We start from the raw sequence: 24,125 nt of genomic DNA on the forward strand, positions 1-24,125 counted from the left end.
CCTGGTAAACTTTGATTGTATTCTAGACATTGTGAATTTTACCTTGTTGGGTGCTGAATATTTTTTGTATTCCTAAAATCTTCTTGAGATTTGTTCTGGGGCATAGCCATGTTACCAAGAAATAGTTTGATGCTGTTGGGTCTTGATTTTTCAGGTGAGGCCAGAGCAGCATGTAATCTAAGAGTAGTTATTCCTCCTGCTGAGGCAAGATCACACTATACCCATTGCCTTGTGAACCAAGAGGTTTTCTAGTCTGGCTTGTGAGAACAGATCTTCTTTCCCTGGATGAACCCTGGTCCTGTGACTTATTACCCATTCTGGTTCCATTTTCTCTGGCCTTGGCCTCAGGTGATTTCCTTATGTGTATGCACTAACCAGTATCCCACTGAACGCTCAGTGGACATCCTTTGCAGTTCTTCAGAGTCTTCTCTCTGTGCAATTATCTCCTCTCCAATGCTCTGTCCTGCAAGCTCTATTCACTCTGGTCTTCTGTGGCGCTCAGCACAGAGTCCACTGGGCTCCCCTGCCTTTCCCTTCCCTGCACTGCCTGACTCCAGGGAATCAGCCTGGGCATTCACAGAGCTCCCCTTGTTTGTTTCCTGTCCCTCAGCAGTCATTAACTTCATTGCTTGATAATCTCCTATGCTAAAAACTCTTGTTTCCATGTATTTTGTCTGTTTCTTGCTTTTGGGCAGCAGGGTAAACGTGGTCCCTGTTGCTCCATCTTGGCTGGAAGCAGAAGTCCACATTTTGACATATGGATGTATCTCTCAAAAGTTGTGTTTTCCAAGAATATCTCATGGCAAAGGATGGTGGTTGTAGTGTTAAATTTAAAAAGCAAAGCAGAAAAATATGCATAAGTGTGCTTGAATTTGTGTATATGTGTGTTTTATTACAACAAACAAAATAGCAAGTGAGGCATGGATGGAAAAAGTCTAAAAGTAAGGACTTCCAGTACTAACACTGACAGCTAGGATGACATGAAGTGGGATGGATATTTTTTGTCTTCTTCAAAAATGCAGTTTCTTCCAAATAAGTATTTCTTCTAACATCTAGAAGGGAAATAAACTGAGTATTAAGTGTAAAGATATTTGAAAGGACAAAGTCAAACACTAACAGACCCAGCACCAGAAATTCCATTTACCATCATGAAAGACAGTATCCTGTTCTAGCAAGAGGCTGCAAGGGGCACGTAGGAATCCTGTGTGGTCGAGTGGGGAAATTTGGGGTGACAACTGTGTGAAGAAGCCACCAGGAACCCTGGCAACTTCCTTGTGATCAGGGTCTCTCTTCTTGTGTCAATAGATCGTCCGTGTGGAGCCCTTGGTGACCATGGGTCAGGTGACTGCTCTGCTGACCTCCATTGGCTGGACCCTGCCTGTGTTGCCCGAGCTCGATGATCTCACAGTGGGTGAGGACTCAAGACAGTCTGATCTGTGGCCCTGTGGTCCACTCCTGTAGGTGGAGTTCCACCCACGGATGCCACTGTTCCATCTGTGACGGAAGTCACTGTCTCTGCTCATCCAGTTTCAAAGGCAGGGTGTTGGCTGCCTGCCTTTCCATCCCCGGGCAGCTCAGGTTATCAGGCCCCACCTTCTCTTTGGTGTGAACCTATATCCCTATGATGTGTGTCCATTATTCTAGTTTTGCCTCAAGGGGCACACAGAATAAGTCTAGTCTGCCTCTCCCTCCACAGGATTCGTGGTCCCCAAAGCCTTTCCTTTTCCAGGGGAAGCACCTCCAGTTCCTGGAACTGTTCTCAAAGAATATAGCTTCCTACCACCCAGCCAACCCTTACCTCACCCCTGACAGGCTCTACTCCCCATCCCCCTTAACTCGAAGAAGCCCTCAGACTCCTGTCCAAGCCTCTCTTACTCTCCAGATCCACAGAGGTGGGAAATCTACCCCAAGCGGCCAGCTGTGCCATACCTCCTTTGGGCTGTGAGCAACCCCAGCTCCTGTGAAGTGCCCTTTACCCCATCTCCCCTGGCCCTGCACCCCACAGTTCTGCCTGGCTGACATGCATGTCTCTGCAGGGGGCTTGATCATGGGCACAGGCATCGAGTCATCATCCCACAAGTACGGCCTGTTCCAACACATCTGCACTGCCTATGAGCTGGTCCTGGCTGATGGCAGCTTTGTGCGGTGCACACCGGTGAGTTCAGAGATGGGGGACATCCCTGGGCATCAGGTATCCTGGGGCTGGGGAGGCAGGGACCCTGGTAGTGCTTCATTTCAAACACAACTATTCAGTCTGGGTCTGTGTCCATAATATTAACAAAGATTGATATAACCCCGTATAGGGGCTCAGATATGTTGTAAATGCTTCGTATATATTAAGTAATTTAATTCTTCAATAACTTCATGAGGTATGATTATTATCCATGTTTTATAGATAGGAAACTAAAGCACAGAGAGGTTAATAAACCTCCCCCAAGATTACACAACTAGGAAATCCCACGCAGCTCGGATTCAAACCCAAATTGTCAGGCTCCCAGATTCCTGCCTGTAGCCATTTATTACACCATTCTGCCTCTCTCAAGGGCAAGTCAGGTCTGAGCCACTGAGCTCTATGCCAGATGTTGTAAGGTGTAACTAAAAGTGCCTAGAGGGGCTGTTTTGGAAAAATAAAAGATAATTCTACTGCCCAAAGTGGGATGCAGACATTTAAGGCATTTACCCTGAGTGGGACAGGATTGAAACTTTGTTTATAAGACTTTGTTTATTTATTTGAGAGAGACAGAGAGCACAAGCAGAGGGGCAGAGGAGAAGGAGAGAGAGAATCCCAAGCAGACCCTATACGGAGCAGAGCCCAATGTGGGGTTTGATCTCATGACCTGAACCGAATAAACCTCATTGGCTATGATACTGCCACTGTGCAAAGCACGACCTGAGCCAAAATCAAGAGTCAGGTGCCTTCTGTGAGCCTCCCTGAGACAGAGGGCAATATACGTTCACACGTCATGCTGAAGCTGCAGAGGGAAAGCAGGCCCAGAAAGTCGTGTTGCTGAAGTTCCTTGTTAGGGTTTACACAACAAGACAGGAATAGAGGAGGAGGTAAGCTGAGGCCCTGGGTTCTTTGCACCCCTGTTCACTGTGTGCCACACTGTGGGGTGTGGTGGTCCAGGCTCTCAGCATGTGTTGACTTGGCCTCCTAGTCGGAAAACTCAGACCTCTTCTATGCTGTGCCATGGTCCTGTGGGACCCTGGGCTTCCTGGTGGCTGCCGAGATCCGCATCATCCCCGCCAAGAAGTACGTCAAGCTGCGGTTTGAGCCAGTGCGGGGCCTGGAGGCTATCTGCGACAAGTTCACCCGTGAGTCCCAGCGGCCGGAGAACCACTTTGTGGAAGGACTGCTCTACTCCCTGGATGAGGCTGTCATAATGACGGGGGTCATGACGGACGATGCAGAGCCCAGCAAGGTAGGCCCAGGGGTCAGCTGCCAAGGGCCAAGGCCTGTGGACGAGGAAGGCCTGGGTGGGCTGGGGCTGCACCTGTTCCCATACCCTGACCCTGCCTGGCAGCCACGTTCTTTGGGGCCATGGCCTCGGTCAGCCTCCCCGGAGTTGGGACCCTAGGATCTACAGTCAGAGCTATCTTGGAGAGGGAGGGGAGCCTCGTTCACTCTGCCCTGACTGCCTGCCAGATACGAGCATGCCTCTTGACAATGTAAGCTTTGATCCTTGCAGCAACCCCATTTTATAGATGCGGGAACTAAGGCCCTGAGAGGTCATGTAAACCTCCAGAGATGACAAAACCAAGATTTGCATAATGGATTTGATGCCTCGGAATCTAGATTGACACTGACTTAATGTGTGTAATTTTTAATAGCAACTTTTTCTCTCGTGTAGAAGGATTTGTGTTTATGAGAGACTTGGAAAGTATAAATGAGTAAAAGGAAAAGAAGACTCCACCTATAAACATGACCCAAAGCCAGCTTTTTTTTTTTTTTAAAGATTTTATTTATTCATGAGAGACATGGAGAGAGAGGCACAGACACAGGCAGAGGGAGAAGCAGGCTTCCTGCTGGGAGCCCAATGCAGAACTCGATCCCAGGATCCCGGGATCATGCCCTGAGCCAAAGGCAGACACTCAACCACTGAGCCACCCAGGTGTCCCCTGAAGTCAGCTCTTGCTAACAGTTCGGTATATTTATTTCCTCTCTTTTCAGTGCATAGGTTAAAGTGTTTGAATTCTAAAAGTAGCGTCACAATGTTGAAATATATAAAGGAAAAGTTAAAGTGGGTCTCTTTCACCCAGGCTCACTCCCAGAGTAACTGCTTGTAACACTTGTGCCTTCCTCAGGGTGTGTGTGCACACGTGTAGACGTACCCTCATTTCATGCCGTGGTCTCCCATGATGGCGTGTAAGGAATTGCTTACTGACGAACATTTATCTTGCTTCAGTTGTTTTGCTCTTACCAGTAAGATTGTGTCGAAGATTCTCTAACATCCATCCTTGGCCTCTTGTTTAAGCAGTTCTGTAGGACTGAGTCCAAAAATTGGAATTCCTGTCTTAGGGATTGGAGCACAGTAAATGCTGACAGCCCTTCAGAAAAGTGGTGCATCTGCCTGCTTCCGGTGGGCGACTGTGTGTGAGAATGCCTGTCTCCCACATTCATGCCAACACTGGATATGATCACTCCTTCATTTTTGCCAATCTGATAGAGTTAAAAATAGTATCTCATTTTCTTTTGCAGTTCTCAGGTCACCTTTGCGGTTTGAACATCTCTGTACACTTTTTCCGTTTGTTTTTAGCTGTGATCACCGTTCAAATTTGTATTTTCTGGCTGAGTGTGTTACGTGTTGCCTGACGTGGTTATGTGGCCTTCAGAATTGCTGTTTAATGACTGCAGAGCACTACATTGAGCAAATGCCCTATCATTTACTAAACCATGGCTCCATAGTTGGAAATACAAGTTGCTTCCAGTCTTTCTCTTTTTGAGAGAGAGGGCACAAGCACACAAGCAGCAAAGGAAGGTCAGAGGGAGAGGGAAAGAGAGAATTTCTCTTAAGCAGGCTTACACCTGATGCAGAGCCTGTTATGGGGCTTGATCTCATGATCCTGAGACCATGACCTGAGCTAAAACAAAGAGTCAGATGCTCAACCGACTGAGCTACCCTGGCACCCCAGTCTTTCCTTATTTTAGTTAATGTAGCCATGGACATCTTTTGTCTATAATTGAAAGAGACATCTTAAAGTACTCTTAAGGCTCTTGATCTCTACCTGTATACTTAAACCATTTTAGAATTGTAAAGGACTTAAAAATCGGCTGGTACAGTTCTCTCCCTAACTAAGGAAACAAGGCTGGGAGTGGGGAGAGACTTCTGTGAGCACTCAGGGCTAGCACGGGGCAGATGGGAGTTCAGGTCCCTGCCTCCTAGTCCCCCTGTGTAGCAGCTCCTGTAATCCAGCGTGTCTCCTGACACTGATTGTGGCCGCCTCCCGGGGGCCACCTTGGTGGGCGCGGGAGGATGGGATCCTGGAGCAGGAGTGGGAAAGCTGGACCCGGACACAGAGCCAGCATGCCATCTGGCTCCCCAGGCCCCTGGCTCTGCCCGGCCTGGTCTAAGGCCCCGTCAGTGCAGGTCCCCTAGCACCTGGTCACCAGACAGGGACATCTAGTGCAGATGTTTTCTACCTTCTTAGAGGCTGATGGAGGGGCCATGGCAATCACCACGCCTACTGGACTGGCTCTTCTGGTACCTGCACGCTGCATTAGATGCCACCTAAGGGGCAGCCCAGGTGGCTCAGTGGTTTAGCGCCGCCTTCAGCCCAGGGCGTGATCCTGGAGGATTGAGTCCCATGTCGGGCTCCCTGCATGGAGCCTGCTTCTCCCTCTGTCTGTGTCTCTGCCTGCCTCTCTCTCTCTCTCTCTCTCTCTCTCTCATGAATAAATAAGTAAAATATTAAAAAAAAAAAAAAAAAAAGATGCCACCTAATGTTATAATCGGGCAACATAGTTTGGACAACTTTTAAAATGTTGGAACACTGTAATTAATTTCCTCATTGCCCTAGAAGACCAAGGTCTAACCCGGGGGTCTACCTTGTGTCAGTGAGGGGAGAAGGGGCTGGGCCCTCCAGGCTGCAGACTTTAACAAAGCCTCCTGATGAGCAAGACCCTGACACCGTCAGGAACAGGGCTGGGGAAGGTCGTGGCAGATGCCATTAGACATGGACATTTCATTTGAGGAGCATTTCTTCAAAACGCTCCTGTTGGGAGAACTGCTCATGAATTTGTCCTGTCTGCTCTTGGGATGGGCCCTCTGCAGGCCCAGAAGAGGCTTGCTGTGACCCTGTGGGGAGGCAGCCCACCCCGATTTCCAGGGGAGGCCCAGAACTACAAGTGGCTTGCTCTCAAAGTGCAAGGGCTAGAACTGGTAGTCGTGTGGCAGCCAGACTGCCCCAGTGGACATGTGCCCCGGGGGAGACACACGATCTGGGTTCTTTAGCATATCCCGGGCTTGTCTGACACAAAGGTTCCTCATGAGTCGATGAGCACAGGGCACGCCCGAACCCAGGTATGCCCCTAGTCCCGATTCCATTACACGGCTGGTGCCGCTGCCAGGTGTGTGGCCAGGCCTCCCCCTGGGGTTGGATCAGGTTGCTTGGTTCCTGTTAGGTTTCACTGTCCCCTGAACTAGCACGCGGATGCCAGACTATGGTGTCCGTTGCCCTGCCATGCTAGCCACCCTAAAACTGACTGGGACAAACAGGCTCCGTGGTACCCTGCTGCACAAGTGGGGACACTCAAGTGGGCTGCGAGTATTGCTGCCGGGGATGGGGGCCAAGGGCTCCCGGTGGAGGGGCTCGTGAGGGGGCAGAGGGCCGTGACAGGGCTGGGAACTGACCACTCTGCGCTGTGGGCAGGTGCCATGCTGGGTGCTTCCCCTGCTTGTCTGGTCTCCCCAGCGACCCCAGGGCCGGGAATAGCTCCATTTTGCCAGTACTGAAAGCAAGGCTCAGAGTGACCGCCCACGATCAGCCTCGTGTGTTAAAAGTAGAACAAGCAAATCGGCAAATAGGGCACAGGATGATCCCATCTTTATAAATCTGTGTATGCACAGAAGAGAAAACCTGACAAGGACAGATCGGTGTTAGTAGTTACCTCTGGAGGGTGAGGCTACAAGGGGTCTCTCTTGCCAGATTGCATATTCCTGCAGCATTTGAAGTTTCCACACATTATATAATGCTCACGTTCCAGAGCACACCATTCAGGTGCCCCGCTGCCCAGCCCTGGCCTCGTTGTGCACCGTGGGGTACACTTGAGTCCTTGCCCTGCCTCTTGCCGGCCTTGTCTCACGCACTCTGTTCAACCTTGATGCTCCTCAGTCTCCTCATCAGTGAGGCGAGGACAGCTCTGCCTCGCAAGGTCATGGAAGGGATCCAGAACAAGCACATGAACAGCATGCCAGGGATGCCTGCTGGGAGCATGTGGTGATGATTCTCCTCCATGAGCAACCCTGGGGCTTGCTCATCTTGCCTCCGCTCCTGCCTTTACCTGCCTGACAGTTCCCCCAGCAACAATCTGCCTCTCCGACTCGGCCACTGCGTGCTGCTCCTCCCAACCCTGTGCTGCACCCCAGCTGGGTGTGATGTCACCTGCCCCATAGAAGTCAGGGGCCTTTCCCACCCCCTACGGAAGGTGGTCTGATGTGGGGCCTGAGTGTCTGCAGTGATAAACTAGATTTCTACAAAGTCTATAGTTTTTTTTCTTTTGCCATTTTATATGTGAGGAAATAGGCTGAGAGAGTGACCTGCCCCAGGCCACAGAGCTGGTAGGGCCAGACCCCCAGCCCCAGAGCCTGTGCTCCTTCCAGGCTGCTGCCCTGCCTCTCTCCAAAAGCATCTCGCCCAGATGCGTGAGGACACTGTGTCCCAGAGAGGCTCAGTCATCCCAGGGCACACAGCAGGTGAAGTCCTTAACCGTCTAGGACTAAAGACTATCTCATTATAAGATTTAGGCATTGGAGGCTGGAGGCCTGGTGCCAGAGAAGTATTAGGTTCACTCTTTGAGCCTCCTGCACTGATGGGGGCTGCCTGAGGGAAGCACAGCTCCCAGGGGGTTGTGGGGCTTGGTCTCGGCGGCAGAGAAAGTGCGATGGTCCGTTAGTGCTGTTGGCCGTGGGACCCAGCGAAAGGGGTCAGCCGAGTGGAAGGTAGGGAGGGAAGGAAGGAGTCCCCCCGCGTGGCACTGTGTCCTTAAACATTTGCCCCTTAGTTGTGTCAGGGAGGAGGGAGCTCTCTAGACTGTCGGGAGCTAGTGGTCGGGCCCGGGCGCACCACTTAACCTCGCCCTGCTGGGTGGTGCCCGCTGCGCTCAGCCTCACTGGGCTTTCAAGAGTCTCAAGGGTGGTTGCAGACATGAAAGCTTTGGAAAGGCCAGGGGTGCCGAACAGAAGCCGGGTATCACCGTTACGCCCCGGTGGTATTAGGTCCTCATCTGTGGGCTGACACAATGGCCTCTGTCATTTCAGCTGAATAGCATCGGCAATTACTACAAGCCCTGGTTCTTCAAGCACGTGGAGAACTACCTGAAGACAAACCAAGAAGGCCTGGAGTACATTCCCTTGAGACACTACTACCACCGCCACACACGCAGCATCTTCTGGGAGCTCCAGGTGAGGCTCAGATTTCCCAGCCGGCCGGGCAGGGAACCAGGGTGGCTCGCAGTGTACCTACCACACTGTGTCTCTCTCTCGGAGGGCAAGGGTGGCTTTGTCCTAAGGAACTGGAACCCCTGCTTGGACACGCCCACAGCCCTTTCCTTCTGGGGGAACAGAGTGCTTTCACTTTAAAGCAGCAGCTGCCACAGAGCATCTGCTCCCTGCCAAGGGAGTGGGGCATGGGCCAGGTACTTGGGAGCACACACACCTGCTCTGCCCTTGAGGAACGGTAGCCTAGCCAAGCCAACAGACTCTGGCACAGTGAAGGGCCACGGGAATGGGAGGTGGTGGCTTGTTCTGACTAAGGTCAGAGGTGGCCGTCAAGATTGGCCTTGAAAGGTGAGCGAGAATTTGAGGAGTGAGAAGCCGTGACATCTTAAAGCGGGCCATCAGGGAAGGCCTCTCAAGGGGTGGGGGACCTGAACTCAGGAAGACAAGCTGGGCAGAGTTCGGGGGACAGTGGTCCAGGCAGAGGAAGAGCTGGAGCGTGGTCCTTAGATAGGCGACGTGGGTTCTTGTTTTTCTGAGTCATATAACATAGAAATAACCATTTTATTTTATTTTTATCTTTTTATTTTATTTTAAGATTTTATTTATTCATGAGAGACACACAGAGAGAGGCAGAGACGTAAGCAGAAGTAGAAGCAGGCTCCCTATAGGGAGCCCAATGCGGGACTCGATCCCAGGACCCTGGGATCATGACCTGAGCCAAAGGCAGCCGCTCAACCACTGAGCCACCCATGCATCCCAAAATAACCATTTTAATGTGTATAATTCAGTGGTATTTAGGACATTCGTCATACTGTGCCCCTTGCATCACATTTGCCGAGGAGAGGCAAAGCAATCTGGAAGCAGTAATGAGGTGGCAGGAGGAGCCCCCCTCACCTCGGTCAACCCCAGACGGTCGTGGGAGAGGAGATGATGCCACTGAGGAGGCCTGCAGGAGCCAGTGAGGCCCCAACTGTGAGCCAGGAGAGGGAGGCAGTGTCGAGAGAAGAGAAGGAGAGTGGAGGGGCTTTGCTCATGTCAGACCACGAGAACACAGAGGAGCTTGGGAGGTGGGGGGACAGGGCCGAGTGGAGTCAGAGATGTCACATCACCGTAGCAGGTAATGGGGCACCTAGAAGCCGTGATGACTGGGTTCAACAGGGAAGATGGACATGAAGGAACCCTACCTGGTGGCCTCCCAGGAGAAGGTGGTGAGTTCTAACCATGGGCTACGTCTCTCAGGCCAATGTGATGGGGCTGTGGGGAGTGGAGGACCCATTGACACCTGAGAGTTCAGGGTTCCCCTACCCCCATTAGAGCTCCCTCAGGCAGTGTTCTGTTTTGCCAGATACAGAAGACACCACAAGTTCCTCTTTGCACCTGGGGTTTGTGGGAAATGTGTGTTTTTGTCAAAAGCAAAGACATTGAAGACAGGAAAAGAAAGAGGACTAGCCAATCGGAGAAGGACAAACATTATATGGTCTCATTTATTTGGGGAATATAAAAAATAGTGAAAGGGAATAAAGGGGAAAGGAGAAAAAATGAGTGGGGAAATATCAGAAAGGGAGACAGAACATGAGAGACTCCTAACTCTGGGAAACGAACAAGGGGTGGTGGAAAGGGAGGTGGATGGGGGTTGGGGGTGACTGGGTGATGGGCACTGAGGGGGGCACTTGATGGGATGAGCACTGGGTGTTATGCTATATGTTGACAAATTGAACTCCAATAAAAAAAAAAAGAAGAAGAAGAAGAAAGAGGACTAGCAAAGGACACAGAGGAAGGAACATCAGAGAGGTGATGGTAGTACCTGATGGCTCCTTATGTGTTAGCTGCTAGGCCAAAGGCCATACATGCACTATCTCAACCTTCCTGACAGCCCCAGGAGGGTGGGTCTTCGTGTCTTTTCCATTTTACAGATAGGGAAACTGAGGCTTAGGTCATCCAAAGTAACACAACTCAGGAAGAGATTGAGTATATTAGTTATCTCTTGCCACATAATAAGCTCTCCCAAACTTAGAGGATTGAAACAATCAACAGTTTATTATTATTTTTTTCTGTTATCTCACAGTTTTCGGAGGGTCATGGATTGGGGAGTGGCTAATCCGGGTGGCTTTGGCTCAGGGGTGCAGTCAGGTTTCATCTGGAGGCTTCCGCAGGGATGGAGGATCTGTTTTCTAGAAGGTTCCCTCAGATGGTTGTTAACAAGAGGCCTCCTTGCCACGGGGGCTGCTCGAGTGTCCTCATGACAGGGCAGCGAGAGCCATCCAAGAGAGAGACCGAGGAGGAGCCTCGAAGCTTCGCAGGGCCTGTCTCCTCACACTCCACCAGCCCTGCCCTATGCTGTTTGTTAGAGCAAATCAGCCCACACTCACGAGGAGACATATCACGCTCTACCTTTTAAAGAAACAAGTAGCAAAGAATTTATGGGGTTTTTCCCCCCCCAAGATAGCATATAGTGTAGTATCAGTTTCAGGAGTAAGAATATGTGATTTTTTTTAAAAAAACCACAGAGCTAGGATCCATAATGAGGTTTGTCTTGTATCTTCATGCCATTATCCACTGACTGTCCTGCCTGAAGTTAAAGGAAGAAGCTGGTAGGATGGGTGTTTTACAACTGAGATTTGCACACACAGCCTCTGGGTGGAGCCCCACAGCATCCACTGCAGTGGAACTGCAGAAGCCCAGACTTCTAGAAAGAAGGGGTAATAAACAATGTCAAGTGCATGCCTTTTCCCCCTCCCCTGGGGTGAACTCCTCCTCCCTCAGGCAGCCTCCCGCCCAGGTTCCTCCTTGCCAAATCCACCCTTGAATCAACCACAGGTGACCCGGCCTGGTGCCAACCCTCCCAGTCCCATCCTGTCACCTCTGGGCCAGGCCTTCCTTCACCCAGCTTGGTTAGTCAGCAATACTTGGCATCAAGGCCAGCCGCACAATTGCCCAGTGCAAAAAGCAGGGAAAGTACCGTCAAAGATGCCACATGGTCTCTCTTAAACTTGCAATTGAATGTTCTAAGTAAAGAAAAATTAATAATTTAAATTATTGGAATGAATTTACTGTTCATCTCTAAAATATAAGAGCATTTAACTCTTCACTCGTATGCATTTCATTCTTAATGGACCAGTGGAGAATCTGCACCAAACTAACTCAACTGTATTTATCTCCCTGTCTGGTAACATTCACGGTCTACCAACACTCCAGAATGGCTTACTGATGAGTAAGGAAGGACTGAAGAGAAAGAGGACTCTGGGCAGCCCCCTCTCTCCCTTCCCTTTTATGTCCTCATTTCCAGCCAGCGTAAGTGCACAGAGAAGTAGCACCAGGAGGGGATGTTAGATAGGGCTCTTGGTGATTTGTTTCTTAGAATGCTGCTGCCACGGGGCCTGCCTTTGGCTCTTGGGGTCCTGACTCAGGCCAGGCTCCCCGGATCTGTCATGGGGCCCACCAGAGCAGAGCAGGCCAGTAGCAGGCTGGACACAGGTAAAAGGCGAGGGCAGGTGGAGAGCAGGGGACCGGGAGTGAAGCTAAGGACACAGGACCTGGGGTCGCTCAGAGGCAGAGGGATGAATAACGGGCAGATGGGGTGCGAAAGGAGGAGGGCAGGGCTCACTGTTTAAAACGTGAACTTTCCTGAGGTTGAGCTTTTGGAAAAGGAATGGTTCCAGCTGATACTTTTGGCTAACTATTAACTGTTTTTAGGGGCTTTTAAACATTAAAGAGGTGATGGGTCTCAAAGCCGGGTGAAAACAAAATTGCGGGAGTCACCCACAGGATGGCAGCCAAGCAGGGGTTTGATGACACTGACCTGGGTGCGGGGAAAACAGCACACCCTGGTGTTGTTTGGGAGAATGTAAAATGCACACACTGTCCGAACCAGAATTTTCCACTTCTAGAATTTATCTTACAAATAAATGAACATGTAGATGGGCAAAGACACAAGTAGAAAGAACATTCACTGGAATAGTCTGGAAATAATCTAAATGCTCATCAGTACAGAACCAATTAAATAAAGTAGGGTCCATCCACACAGGAGGGCAGTGACTGGCACATATTCTCTAGAAAGGGCCAGATAACAGGGTTTTGCAGACCATGAGACCTCTCTAGAGGCTCCTCTGCCCTTTGCAGCCTGAAAGCAGTCATAGATAATATGTAAACGCACAGGCATGGCTGTGTCCCAGTAAAGCTTCATTTGTGGCCCAGATTTGTCCCAGGAGCCATAGTTTGTGGGTCCCTGCAGGATAGTGCTAGCACCCACAACCAAGCATCGGGTGGCTATGTGAGTGCTGAGACAGGGAGAAGCATGAGGCTGTTGATGCCACCACTCATGAGCTGTTGCTCTGTAAGCCCATCTGCATGACTGCGCACCAAATGTCTCTAGAAGGGGACACAAATCATTCCTAACAATGGCTGCCTTTGGGGAGGGGACAAAAGTCAGGTCAGGACTAGGGGGGAAATGGGGTGAAGGATATGAAAGGAGGCCTGACCTTAGGATGACTGGAATTTCTGCTGTGGGTGGGTGTGCCTTTTCCCAAAACAAGCAAGGAAACAGTAAAAGCCAAGCTATACACCGGGCCCCCGTGATGTGCCAGCGTGAATATTGGTGCCAGGATCTAACAGCAGAGCAGAGCAGAGGGCAGATGGGTCCCTTCCTCGCAGGAGTGCCAATCAGAGAGCTGGTTCCAGGGGAGCGGAGGGAAGGTCACTTGGCCTCCAAAGCTTAGCACCCTGGTTACTTTGGGAAGCCAGCCCTGACCCCTGCTCTGAGGTGGGCCCAGCTCTTCCCACACTGGGACTGTGTCTCAGCTCTCTTAGTATCCCCATAGCCCAGCATGGACCCTCCTACCTGACCTCATAGGCACCTCACAATTGTTTAATGAATAAAGAAATGTCCTTGGGGGCACCTGGGTGACTCAATCAGTTGAGCATCTGACCCTTGATTTCGGCTCGGGTCTTGGTCTCGGGGTCATGGGATCAAGCCCTGCTTGGGGCTCCCAGCTCAGTGCAAAGGCTGCTTGTCCTTCTTCCTCTACTGTACCCACCCTCCGCCCCCTCCCCCACTGCCCAGCTTGTGCACATGCGTGCATGCTCTTGCTGAAATAAATCTTAAAAAAAAAAAAAGGTCACTCTTTAAAAAAAAAAAAAAAGGAATGTCCTTGGTTTCAAGGATGCCATCCCATTCTTTTATTTGTTTTGTTTTGTTTTGTTGGCCATCCCATTCTTAAAGCCAAGGATATTTCTTTAAACTTGGAAGACGGGCTCAGCAAGGGGGTAGATAGTGATGGGGCAGGGGAGGCCCAACTCTGCTCTGTGGGGTCGGGCAGGATTGCCGGCTGGTGGGAGCTGTGGAGGAGCCGGTGGGCAGTGCAGGGTATTGTGGGAAGCAATGCTGAGGGAGGGGGCTCCTCCCCTGGGGCAGTTTGAGCTTGGAAGAAGAGCCTCTGCTCAGGAGGGCCCCCAGGAAGGCCGAGTTGGGGCCGGCAGGCCCAGAAGGGCCACAGGCGCGAGAAGTTGCTTGTTCCAACTAAGGTTGGAGGTCAGCCGTGAAGATTGGCCTTGAAAGGTGAAGGAGAATTTGCTCTTGTGTGTGGAGGGGCGAGGAGTGGGAACATTTTAACTTGGAGTCAGAGGAGGCCTCTCAGGACACCTGTGAACCAGTGGGCTCTTTGATGGCCTTGAACCAGACCTTGCTGACACCAGTGAGAGTGGCCTCTGGCTATGTGACCTAAGGGAAATTGCTTAAGCTCTCTGAGTATCTAGCTCTTGATTCAATAGCAATTATTTCTCAACCATTTATGAAATGCCTTCATGTGCCAGTGACTCTGACCTCCACAACAGCAATTATACTTTGCTCCAGGCCCTGGGCTAAGTGTCTTCTAGTTGGTATTTCATTATTTCCTCAAGTCCTGTTGTACAGATACAGAAACTAAGTTCAAAGGGGTTCAGTAAGTGGCTCAAGGTGATCACAGCAGGTAAACGCCAGAGCTGAGACTCAAACCTAGACCAACTGGGCCAATCCTGGGTACCACCATTCCCCTGCAGATAGGAGGAGTACGTCCTGTCATACTTACATGGAACACGAGTGGGAACCTGGCCTCTGGTCCAGGGAGTCACCCAGCCTTCATGGGGCCCCCTGTCTCCATCACCAACCTTTATCTTTCAGGACATCATCCCCTTTGGCAACAATCCCGTCTTCCGCTACCTGTTTGGTTGGATGGTACCTCCAAAGATCTCCCTCCTGAAGCTGACCCAGGGCGAGACCCTGCGCAAGCTGTACGAGCAGCACCACGTGGTACAGGACATGCTGGTGCCCATGAAGTGCTTGTCGCAGGCAGTGCACACCTTCCACAACGATATCCATGTGAGCTGGGGACGGGACCCTCCCCCCGGGCCTCCATTTTCCCAACTGTAAAATGGGTCTGCTCCCTGCAAAGGTCCTGATAGGAGAGAAGGCGTAGGGGATGCTGCTGAGTGCTTCCATGAACTGTTTACATTTGTGTGAGGCACTCTCAGCCGTAGCCTAGGGGATTGGGAGGGAGGCTATGGGCAGCCAGAGAGAGGTCCCTGGGTAGCAGTGAAGTGGGCCAGCCATGAGCCTTTCACCTGTTGGAGAAAGCACCAACGCCCCTCTCCTTGGTCCACCCAGGTCTACCCCATCTGGCTGTGCCCGTTCATCCTGCCCAGCCAGCCGGGCCTGGTGCACCCCAAGGGAGATGAAGCAGAGCTCTATGTGGACATCGGAGCATATGGGGAGCCACGCGTGAAGCACTTTGAAGCCAGGTCCTGCATGCGGCAGTTGGAGAAGTTTGTCCGTAGCGTGCACGGGTGAGTGGCCCAGAGTGTGGCATGCTTCCTCAGGCCACCAGCCCCAGGGTACAGCTCCAGGGGGGGTCCAGCAAGGGCCAGGGTGGCCGGGCCTTGGAACCCGACCAGTTGCTTGCCTAGGGAGTGTGCAGCCCCAGCAGACTCTGATGTGGAAAGCTCCCTATAAAGGTATGGAGGTACGATTTTTCACCCCTCTTCCTAACATCCTTTCCATGACCAACACCAGGATCCCCCAGGCGCTCAGGCCAGAGCCCTAGGGTCACCCTACTCCTCTCCCCAGGGCAAATAGATGATGTGGTTCCAGAGAGGTTCTGAGGTACCACTCTGGGTTGGAAGAGCATGGCTAAGGAGGGAGGGATTCATGACTAAAGGCCATATAGAGGCCCAGGACAGCATCGCTCAGAAACCAGCCTGGAACTAACACTTGATACATATAACATGAACACATGAACACATCTCAAAATAGTTCTGCTGATTGGAAAAAAAAAAAAAAAAACCACACAGGAAAAAGGAGTACTGTGTGCTTGCCTTTATATAAGTCCAGAATCCAGAAAACTTCACTGCTTGGGGTGGTGGAGGGCAATGGACAACACAGGGCCATGGTCAAAGTTTTAGGGGTGATGGGTGTGGTCACGGACTGGACCGAGGTAGGTGATGGTTTCAAGTTTGTATACAAATGTCAAACTTACCAAGTTGTACACTTTAAATATGGGTGGTCAATAAAAAAAAAAAAAATGAAGGCAGCCCAGTGGCCCCGTCAGCAAAATGGGGGCAAGCAGCCTCGGCCCACCCCACCCCTCACCCAATCAGCTCGGGTAAACAAGAAACCCTCTATTAGTGCTCCTGGTGCTACAACCTGTGCAGTGCATCAGGGACAGCCAGGCTCTCTGGGTCCCTCTCCCCTCCCTGCAGCCTCCCCACCTCGTGCTTTGCAGGTTCCAGATGCTGTATGCCGACTGCTACATGAGCCGGGAGGAGTTCTGGGAGATGTTCGATGGCTCCCTGTATCATAGGCTGCGGGAGCGGCTCGGCTGCCAGGACGCCTTCCCCGAAGTGTACGACAAGATCTGCAAGGCCGCCAGGCACTGAGCACAGCCCTGTCCTGAAAGAGACAGACATGTGGGTGGGCCCTGTTCCCAGGTCCAGGAGGCATCTTCTCTTCACTCAAGCTTGGCTGCTCTCCCAGATCCATGCTTCCAGAAAGAAACCCCTCCAGAAATCCCACCCAGACTGCCCCCGATGGCTCGCTCAGGCTCCCGGGAGCCACCGAGTGGAGTACCAAGAACGTGGGCTCTGGAGTCAGACATACCTGAGTCCAGTTCCCAGTTCAGCCACTCATTAGCTGTGTGACTCTGGACAAGTCCCTCAGCCCCTCTGAACCCAGCTCTTCATCTGTCGAAAGGGGGTGACAGTGCCTGCACGCAGACCATTGTCATCCAGGTCCAGCGGCAGTCTCCCTGCAGGCGCTGAAGTGTAGCTGTGGTCACTGTGGCTTCCCATTCAGCACTGTGTCTGGCTGGAGAGCTTTGGATTTGGTGCCGAGTCCAGGGGGGCTCCGTGTGAGGTCACCCTGGCCCAGGTATGGCTGGAAGGGTGAAGGGGATGCCCCAGAGTCGCATTGCCATTGATTCAGTCTGCCAGAAGCGCCCCCTCACAGAGAGAAGGAAGGAAACCTCCTGTCTATCCCTGGGGTCTCGGGAGGGCAGCAGATGGGGCAGGCAGGCCCGAGACGTGCTGTGCCAAAGCCAAGTCCCAGTCCAAAGTTCCCTCTGCTGTCCTTGGTATTGACGCCCTGCCCCTTCCTCCTTCCTGCTCAGGCTTGCAAGCCCACCCCAGCCATCACCCACATCTCAGAGAGGGCCGCACCCTCAGAGAAGACATTTGAAGGCTGGTTCCTGTCCCAGTCCAGGTGAAGTGGCTCCTGCTCTGAGCTTGGGTCTGGAGCACATACCCCATCCTTAGCCCCCCAACCCTGCGACCCTTTGTGCCTCTTCTGGTCCCCTCATCACAGTGGAGGTGCATCTGTGCTCCTCTGTGGCATGCAGTGGGAGGTTGGGGTGGTGGAGCCCACCAAGCAGGAAGGTGGAGGCTTGGTGTGGATTCTCACTGGGGGGCCGAAAGGAAAGACCACAACTTGATTTCTCCAACCACTCCCCCTCCCTTTGTTCAACCCCACCCACAGCTGTAGTTAATTTCAGTGCCTTACAAATCCTCAGCTCAGAGAAAATTAGCTCCATCTCCCTTCCAGAAGGAAGGGAGTCTCCTAGGTCCTTCCCAGCTTGTTAAAGCTTGTTTGTTTATGCAACTCCATCTGAAGAATGGCCTGGCCTCAGCTCAGGACCCAGCATCTGAGGAGGAAGTGTGTCGTGTAGGGAGTTGGGATTAAGTGAACTGTGCCAGGAGTGACATTCTGAGAGAGAGAAAGAGAAAGAAAGCGAGAGAGAGCGCACTGCGCTAGGAGGCAGGAGCTGGCTTTCAGCCCTGCTGCCTTGTCAGCAAGCCGTGTGGCCCTGGGCGAGTCATTTGGCCCTCTGAGCTGCAGCGTCTCATCTACCCGTTCATTGCAACCAAGACCTTCCCCAGGCCCTTGTGCTGCGGGCCTGCAGCACCTGGCGAAGGTCAGACGAAACACTTGGCTTGTCTCTTGAGTAAGGCCCGAGGCTGGCTCTCATGTCACTTTGAGAGGAGTGTGCCAGTGGCTTGCAGGGACATGTCCATCCTGTCACTGCAGATTGCCAGAAACCTGATGGAGCCAGGCTGTCACTGGCGGATGCCCAGCTGTCCCCCCGTGGGCTCGACACACTGCAAAGTGTCCTAGTGTGGTCCCGTGAGTGCTGGGTGCTCAGAAGGCAAAGAACACCCCTCCTCCCTCCCCTCCCCCATTTGGCCTCTGGAGGGGGCATGAGAAAAAAAAATAAAGAGACCTCATTCTCCAGCTTGTCTGCAGAGCACGTGAATTCTGGCATCAGTCCTCCTGGTGGGCTCCTGCACTTCCCACTTGATGCTAAACTGATGATCCTACTTATTGTAGAGGAGTGGTTGGCCCGAGCAGGAGCACCCAGCAAATAGGGCCCCGTCATTCCGCCAGAGGGGCCTCCACCCTTAAACCAGTGGGAGGGCAGCCACAGATGCTAGCAGCCTCTATTGCCCTTAGTCCTAGAAAAACCAAAATTGTGCCCTTCCCAGACCTCACCCGGAAACTGGGGCTTGGAAGGGAAGGTCTCGGGATCACACCAGCCTCAGGTTGCTCCAGTTGCATCGTGTCCTGGAAGGGGGCAGACTGCCGAGCAGGGTGGGCCCAACTACTGGCTTGTTCCTGTAGCCAGCCTCATCCCTGTCCATCCCTGTGGTGGTTTCAGGTGGAGTTAAATTTGGCACTGGGGTTAGTGTGTGTGTGGAAAATAAAAGAACAGGCTTTTCCCCTCCAGAGCCCCCAAGTTTCTAGGCTGCATGAAGATTTTCTGTAAAATCAGAATTGTAGCCAGTTTCTTTGGCTGCATAATTTAATTAGCTATTTCTGAAGGGGAAGGGGGGGGATGTGTGTGGCAGTGCATGGTGTGTGATTTTTATGTTTCCCATGGCCTTGGGGACCAAGGAGAGAGGCCTGAGTGTCCCCTAGCAGGCTCCTGCAGCTGCGGGAGCTGTGCCCACTGTCCACAACACTTCACATCCCCGTGGCTGTGTGGCCGCTGCTGTAAAAATAAAAGCGTGACCTGGAAACGAGCCTTTGTCATTTCTTGCTTTGGGGAGCCAATGTGGAATCCAGCTTGGGCTCCCATGCCGGGTGGGTTTCCCTCTCCGGACCTGTGCGCCCCTAGACGAGGGCTGAGAGACAACACAGGGCAGTGCCGGGTTTCTTTGGGTGCTGGGATTGTGGGCAGTTCTTCACGGTTTTTGAGCTTTTGCTACTGGTCACAATGTGACCTGGCATAGGTTTTTGTTTTGTTTTGTCTTTTGTTTTGGCGTAGGTTTTAATAAGATCCTGCTGACTGCCGGTAGAGAGGGTAGGAGCCAGGAGACCAACGAAAAGGGCCCAGATGAGAGATGATGGTGGCTGGGATCGGGGAGGGGATGGCTTTTTAAGGGCATCAGACATGGTCTTCAGGAGCTGCAGTCCTGGCTTGTCCACTTGGTCACAAAAACCCCTCCTTTGAGTTGCTTGCATTGCATCCTCCAGCCTCCCTTACACTCAGGTGCATCCTTGTGCATCCATCTCCAGGAGATGTGAACAGAAGTGGGAAATACCTGCCACACGAGGTTCTGGCACTTTCCCCTTCTTAGCTGGATGCCAGTGACAACTGAACCATAGGCTTTGGCAGTCGAAAGTTGGAGGGAGCCCAAATCCCTGAGTACGCAAAACTGCCCACCCCCTGAACTCTGGCCTGGCCTGTTACAGGAGCAAGAAATAATCATCAGGCCTAAGTGAGCAGAGAAAGAAGAGCAGCATTTAGTACACATGGATATACACAATGGACATTTTCCTAAAATATGTGTGATATGAGGGTTCCATCCTAAGGTGATTTGGGAAGGACCCTTTTAAGACATTTCTAGTTGTTCAGTCTCATAAATCTGGATTTTTGTGAACTCTCCTTAAAGGAGGAGAAATCTTTTTTTTTTTTTTAATTTTTATTTATTTATGATAGTCACACACAGAGAGAGAGGGGCAGAGACACAGGCAGAGAGAGAAGCAGGCTCCATGTACCAGGAGTCCGACGTGGGACTCGATCCCGGGTCCCCAGGATCGTGCCCTGGGCCAAAAGCAGGCGCCAAACCGCTGCACCACCCAGGGATCCCTAGGAGGAGAAACCTTTCACATTCCTTAAAATAGCGTTTGTATCTTAAGCCTTACATATCACCCCGCATTTTAACAGCACACCACACGCCATACCCATATCGGATCTTCATCCTGTACCAGAAGGTCAGTTTTCATCCCCATCTTAGGTGAGGAACCGAAACTCGAGGAAGGTCAAGTGATTTGCCCGAAGGCCACGTGGACGCTATTACCAAATTAAACATGGATGCAAATCCATATCTAATCTTACAGCTCTGAAGTATGTCATGAGCCTTAGCCAGCGCCAGCTGAGACAATTGCTCTAGCTCTAGAAGCAGCGAAATGAGACCCCGAGGCTGAGCCTCACATGCAGCGGGAGGTCAGGGTTCAATGCACAGTGAGTGTTCTGCTTTGACCCAGGGCAATTCCTTCTACCAGGAGCCCCTCTTGCCTGAGCAGCCCCTCAGCCCACGCGTGCAGTGTCCACATACCAACATGCATGCCAGAGCGGCGACAATTGGTTTTCCAAACTGGGCTTACGTAAGAAAAACCACACTACACAAGTTAAATGTAGATCTCTTTCTAAAATATGCTGATTTGTTCTGTTATTAAATGGCTTACAGGTTTTATCTTGCAGGACTACTCTAATTATTGCAGGTGACGGCCCTGGCAGGTTATGTCGAGAAAGATAATGAGGCTTTGCTGAGGTCTAGGAAGCAGTATTTCAATGGTGCTAGGGATTGTGCCCACCCCAAATCTGTATATTGAAGCTCTAATGTAATGGTATTGGGAGGTGGGCCCTTTTGGAAGTGGGTGGGTCCTGAGCGTGGAATCCCTGTGACAGGATTAGTGTCCTTTTAAGATGAGATGAGAGATCTAGCCCTCTCTCTGATCGCTGCCATGTGAGGATACGAGATGTCCATATGCAAACCAGGAGGAGGCTCTTACCAGACATGGGATCTGTTGGCATCTTAATCTCAGACTTGTCAGCCTCCAGAACCGTGAGACATAAATAGTGTTAAATTCACCCAGTCTACGTTAAGTTGTTATAGCAGCTTGAACAGCTGAAGACAGATGGTGTGAAGACTGTTGTTGACCCAGCGGACCCGGAAATAGCTGAATCCTGCTGTCCATCACCTCTCCTCCCCGCAGGGCTCCCTAGGGAGCAGTCCTACAGAATAATTTTTTTAATGGGGCACTGCAAGGTAATAGAAAAAATATATATATTGGTCTCTGTCCCTCGTTCTTGGCACAGGGCTCCTAAGAAACCTTTGTTCTTTCCTAAGTGATAAGAGCACTAGGAACATCTTTTATTCTAATACTTGGCCTTTGACCCTCATTCCTGACTCTGAGCTCCTAAATTCCTTGGAATTTCCTGGGTGATATGAGTATCTTTTGTCCTAATGAGGCAACTCTGGGTGAGCTCCTGGTGGGCTCGGGGATGGAGCTCCAAGGGTCAATTAGAGAAGGTGAAACTCCCTTTAGGGCCAGAGGACCATGGCAGGGCCAACAGCAGGAGCCAGGCTTGCTCAGGCCTAGGGCCGGCAGTGAGGAGCCCATATTACTAAGATTCAGGATGTGAGCTCTGAACAGGAGGGGCTTCCCCTCTCACCTGGCCTGGCTGTTGTGCCTGGGGTCACTGTGGACTCAAGGTACAAGGCACTGGAAGGGTTCGTGATGGTCCAAACCATCACCCTTGGTTACTGAGAACCCAGCACAGCCAAGAAAAGTCGCATCCTGAGAACTATGTTAGCTAAAACAAAAATGCTGTGCAACCTAAGTAAACATGTCCCTTCTCTGAGCCTGCGTCCTCTTGCAAAAAGTCAGCTGTGCCTGCTCCTGCTGAGGTATTAGGTGACCGGCTACCTAGCTGCAACAGGACTGCCCCTGTGCGATGCCCACTCATCGTTATGTTGCCTATGGTCCAGGTTAAAGGTGGTGTTAGGGTTGCAGTGCAGAGCTTCCTGCAACTTAGCAGAAGCTCCAATTCAACCGAAGAAACTGCTAGCCTCCTAAACCCAAGGAGGTGCTAGAACCTGATGGGACTTTTATAAGATTTATATGCCAGCGTTCACCGCTGTCTTTTGCGGACTACTGTAAAAGATTGAACTAGAATTTGTGGTGGGCAATCCTTTCCTCTGCTGTGGAACTCTTGTTTTGTTTTGTTTTTACCAAAGTTTTTAGTCCGACATATAACAGAGTTTATACTTTGGCTCAAGCAGGGCAAAGCTAAGAGCCCAGCCCTCATGGCCAGCCCTCCTGCCTTCCTTCCCCAGAGATCACCAGATGCCTCAGGAGAGCCCAATCAACAAACCTCAGCTCTCCATCTCTTCTAGCCCCACCCAGGCCAAAGAGCAAAGGTCACAAGGAGCTGGATTACAGCCCAGCATCCTCAGGACCCTTTCAGAATCATGGCTGCCCTGGGCTGGACGGGGCTGTCTCGTAGGTGTGTATGGAGCTGAACGGACAGTTACTGCTATGAAATAAAGTAAGAGTCTCCGAAGTGAGATGCCCAAACCAGTGGTATGGCAAGGTGACACAATGGGATGCTAGAAAAAAATATTAATGCTTGTGTGGGTCTGGATCAGAAGCTGACCCTGGGACAAGAATTTGAGTGCAAGTAGTTCATTCAGGAGGTGAAGAAAACAACAGTAGGTGGATGAAGGGGACAGGTGGTCAACAGGTTACCACCTTGAGCAACGGGAGTTGAATTGTGTGAGTAAAGCATCCACCTCAGAGCTACATCCCACAAGGAGTGAGTTCACTGAGTGTGTATAGTCCAACACCATCAGTCAGACTTGAGGGCAGCTCCCGAGGGATGTTGATTCCTGTGGCACTTCCAACCTTCCATGGAAAAAAACCTTCATGGCAGCCAGATGACCTTTCACTGGTTTTGGCCCCTTCTTAGCATACCTGACTTTCATAACACATAGAAGTTCGTTGGTTTTTAAAGACGACGTACTTAAAGGAACTGCCTCATTTAAAGTTATTACAGAGGTTTCTCTTACAGAAAGGCAAGCATTCCAAAACTGCTAACCTACTCTATGCTGACAGAGATTGTCAGGAATAGGAGAGCTAACAAATATATTTGAAAAAAATATATACTTATTCTATAAGGTTAAGCAATCATTTTTTCATTTCTTTTTTTTTCTTTTGAGGGAGAGAGCACGTGTGTGTGTTGCGCACCTGCAGGGGCTAGAAAGGGGGAGAGGGAGAGAGAGAATCTTATGCAGGCTCTATGCCCAGCACAGAGCCTGAGGCGGAGTTCAGTTCCAAGACCCTGAGATCATGACCTGAGCCAAAATCAAGAGCCAGACACTTAACCAACTGAGCCCCCCAGATTCCAAGGCAAAGAGATCTTTTTAAAAAGTTTTATTGCATATATTTTTAACTTTTTAGCTTTTTATTTTGAATTAATTTTAGGCTTATGGAAAAGTTGCATTGACGATACAGAGTTCCCATGCACCCCTCACCCAACTCCCTCTAACATTAGCATCCTCTACATAACCACAGTAGAATGATCAAAACCAAGATATTAACATTGGCATCCTATTATTAACTAAACCACAGACCTTATTGATATCTCACCAATTTTTACACTAATGTTCCTTTCCTTTCCAGAATCCCATCTAGGATTCTACATTGCATTTAGTTGTTAATTATTTTCTTCCAAACTATAAGCATTTACATCAAATAAACTGCACATAGTTCAAACGTACAATTTGGTCAGGCTTGATATTTGTATGGATATACCACAGTTGTTCATTCATTCACCTGTTGATGGATATTTGGGTTCTTCCTAGTTTGGGGCACCACAAATAAAGTGGCTGGGAACATTACAGTCTTTGTATGGACATACATTCTCATTTCTCTTGGGTAAA

General features: G+C 50.9%; 1 protein-coding gene across 1 annotated transcript in view; it reads left to right on the forward strand.

Moving 5' to 3' along the window:
- Positions 1-19,193, forward strand: part of DHCR24 (24-dehydrocholesterol reductase) — a 31,378-nt gene extending 12,185 nt beyond the window's left edge. Inside the window, exons 3-9 of the mRNA XM_026007007.2 lie at positions 1,306-1,411; positions 2,037-2,155; positions 3,159-3,422; positions 8,478-8,621; positions 14,812-15,009; positions 15,295-15,473; positions 16,409-19,193. Of these exons, the coding sequence (XP_025862792.1) occupies positions 1,306-1,411; positions 2,037-2,155; positions 3,159-3,422; positions 8,478-8,621; positions 14,812-15,009; positions 15,295-15,473; positions 16,409-16,562 (1,164 nt within the window). The 3' untranslated portion in view covers positions 16,563-19,193. The remainder of the gene's footprint in view (positions 1-1,305; positions 1,412-2,036; positions 2,156-3,158; positions 3,423-8,477; positions 8,622-14,811; positions 15,010-15,294; positions 15,474-16,408) is intronic.
- The last annotated feature ends 4,932 nt before the right edge of the window (positions 19,194-24,125 follow it).

Source organism: Vulpes vulpes, chromosome 12 (genome assembly GCF_048418805.1).
Source record: "Vulpes vulpes isolate BD-2025 chromosome 12, VulVul3, whole genome shotgun sequence".
NCBI classification, from domain to species: Eukaryota; Metazoa; Chordata; class Mammalia; order Carnivora; family Canidae; genus Vulpes; species Vulpes vulpes.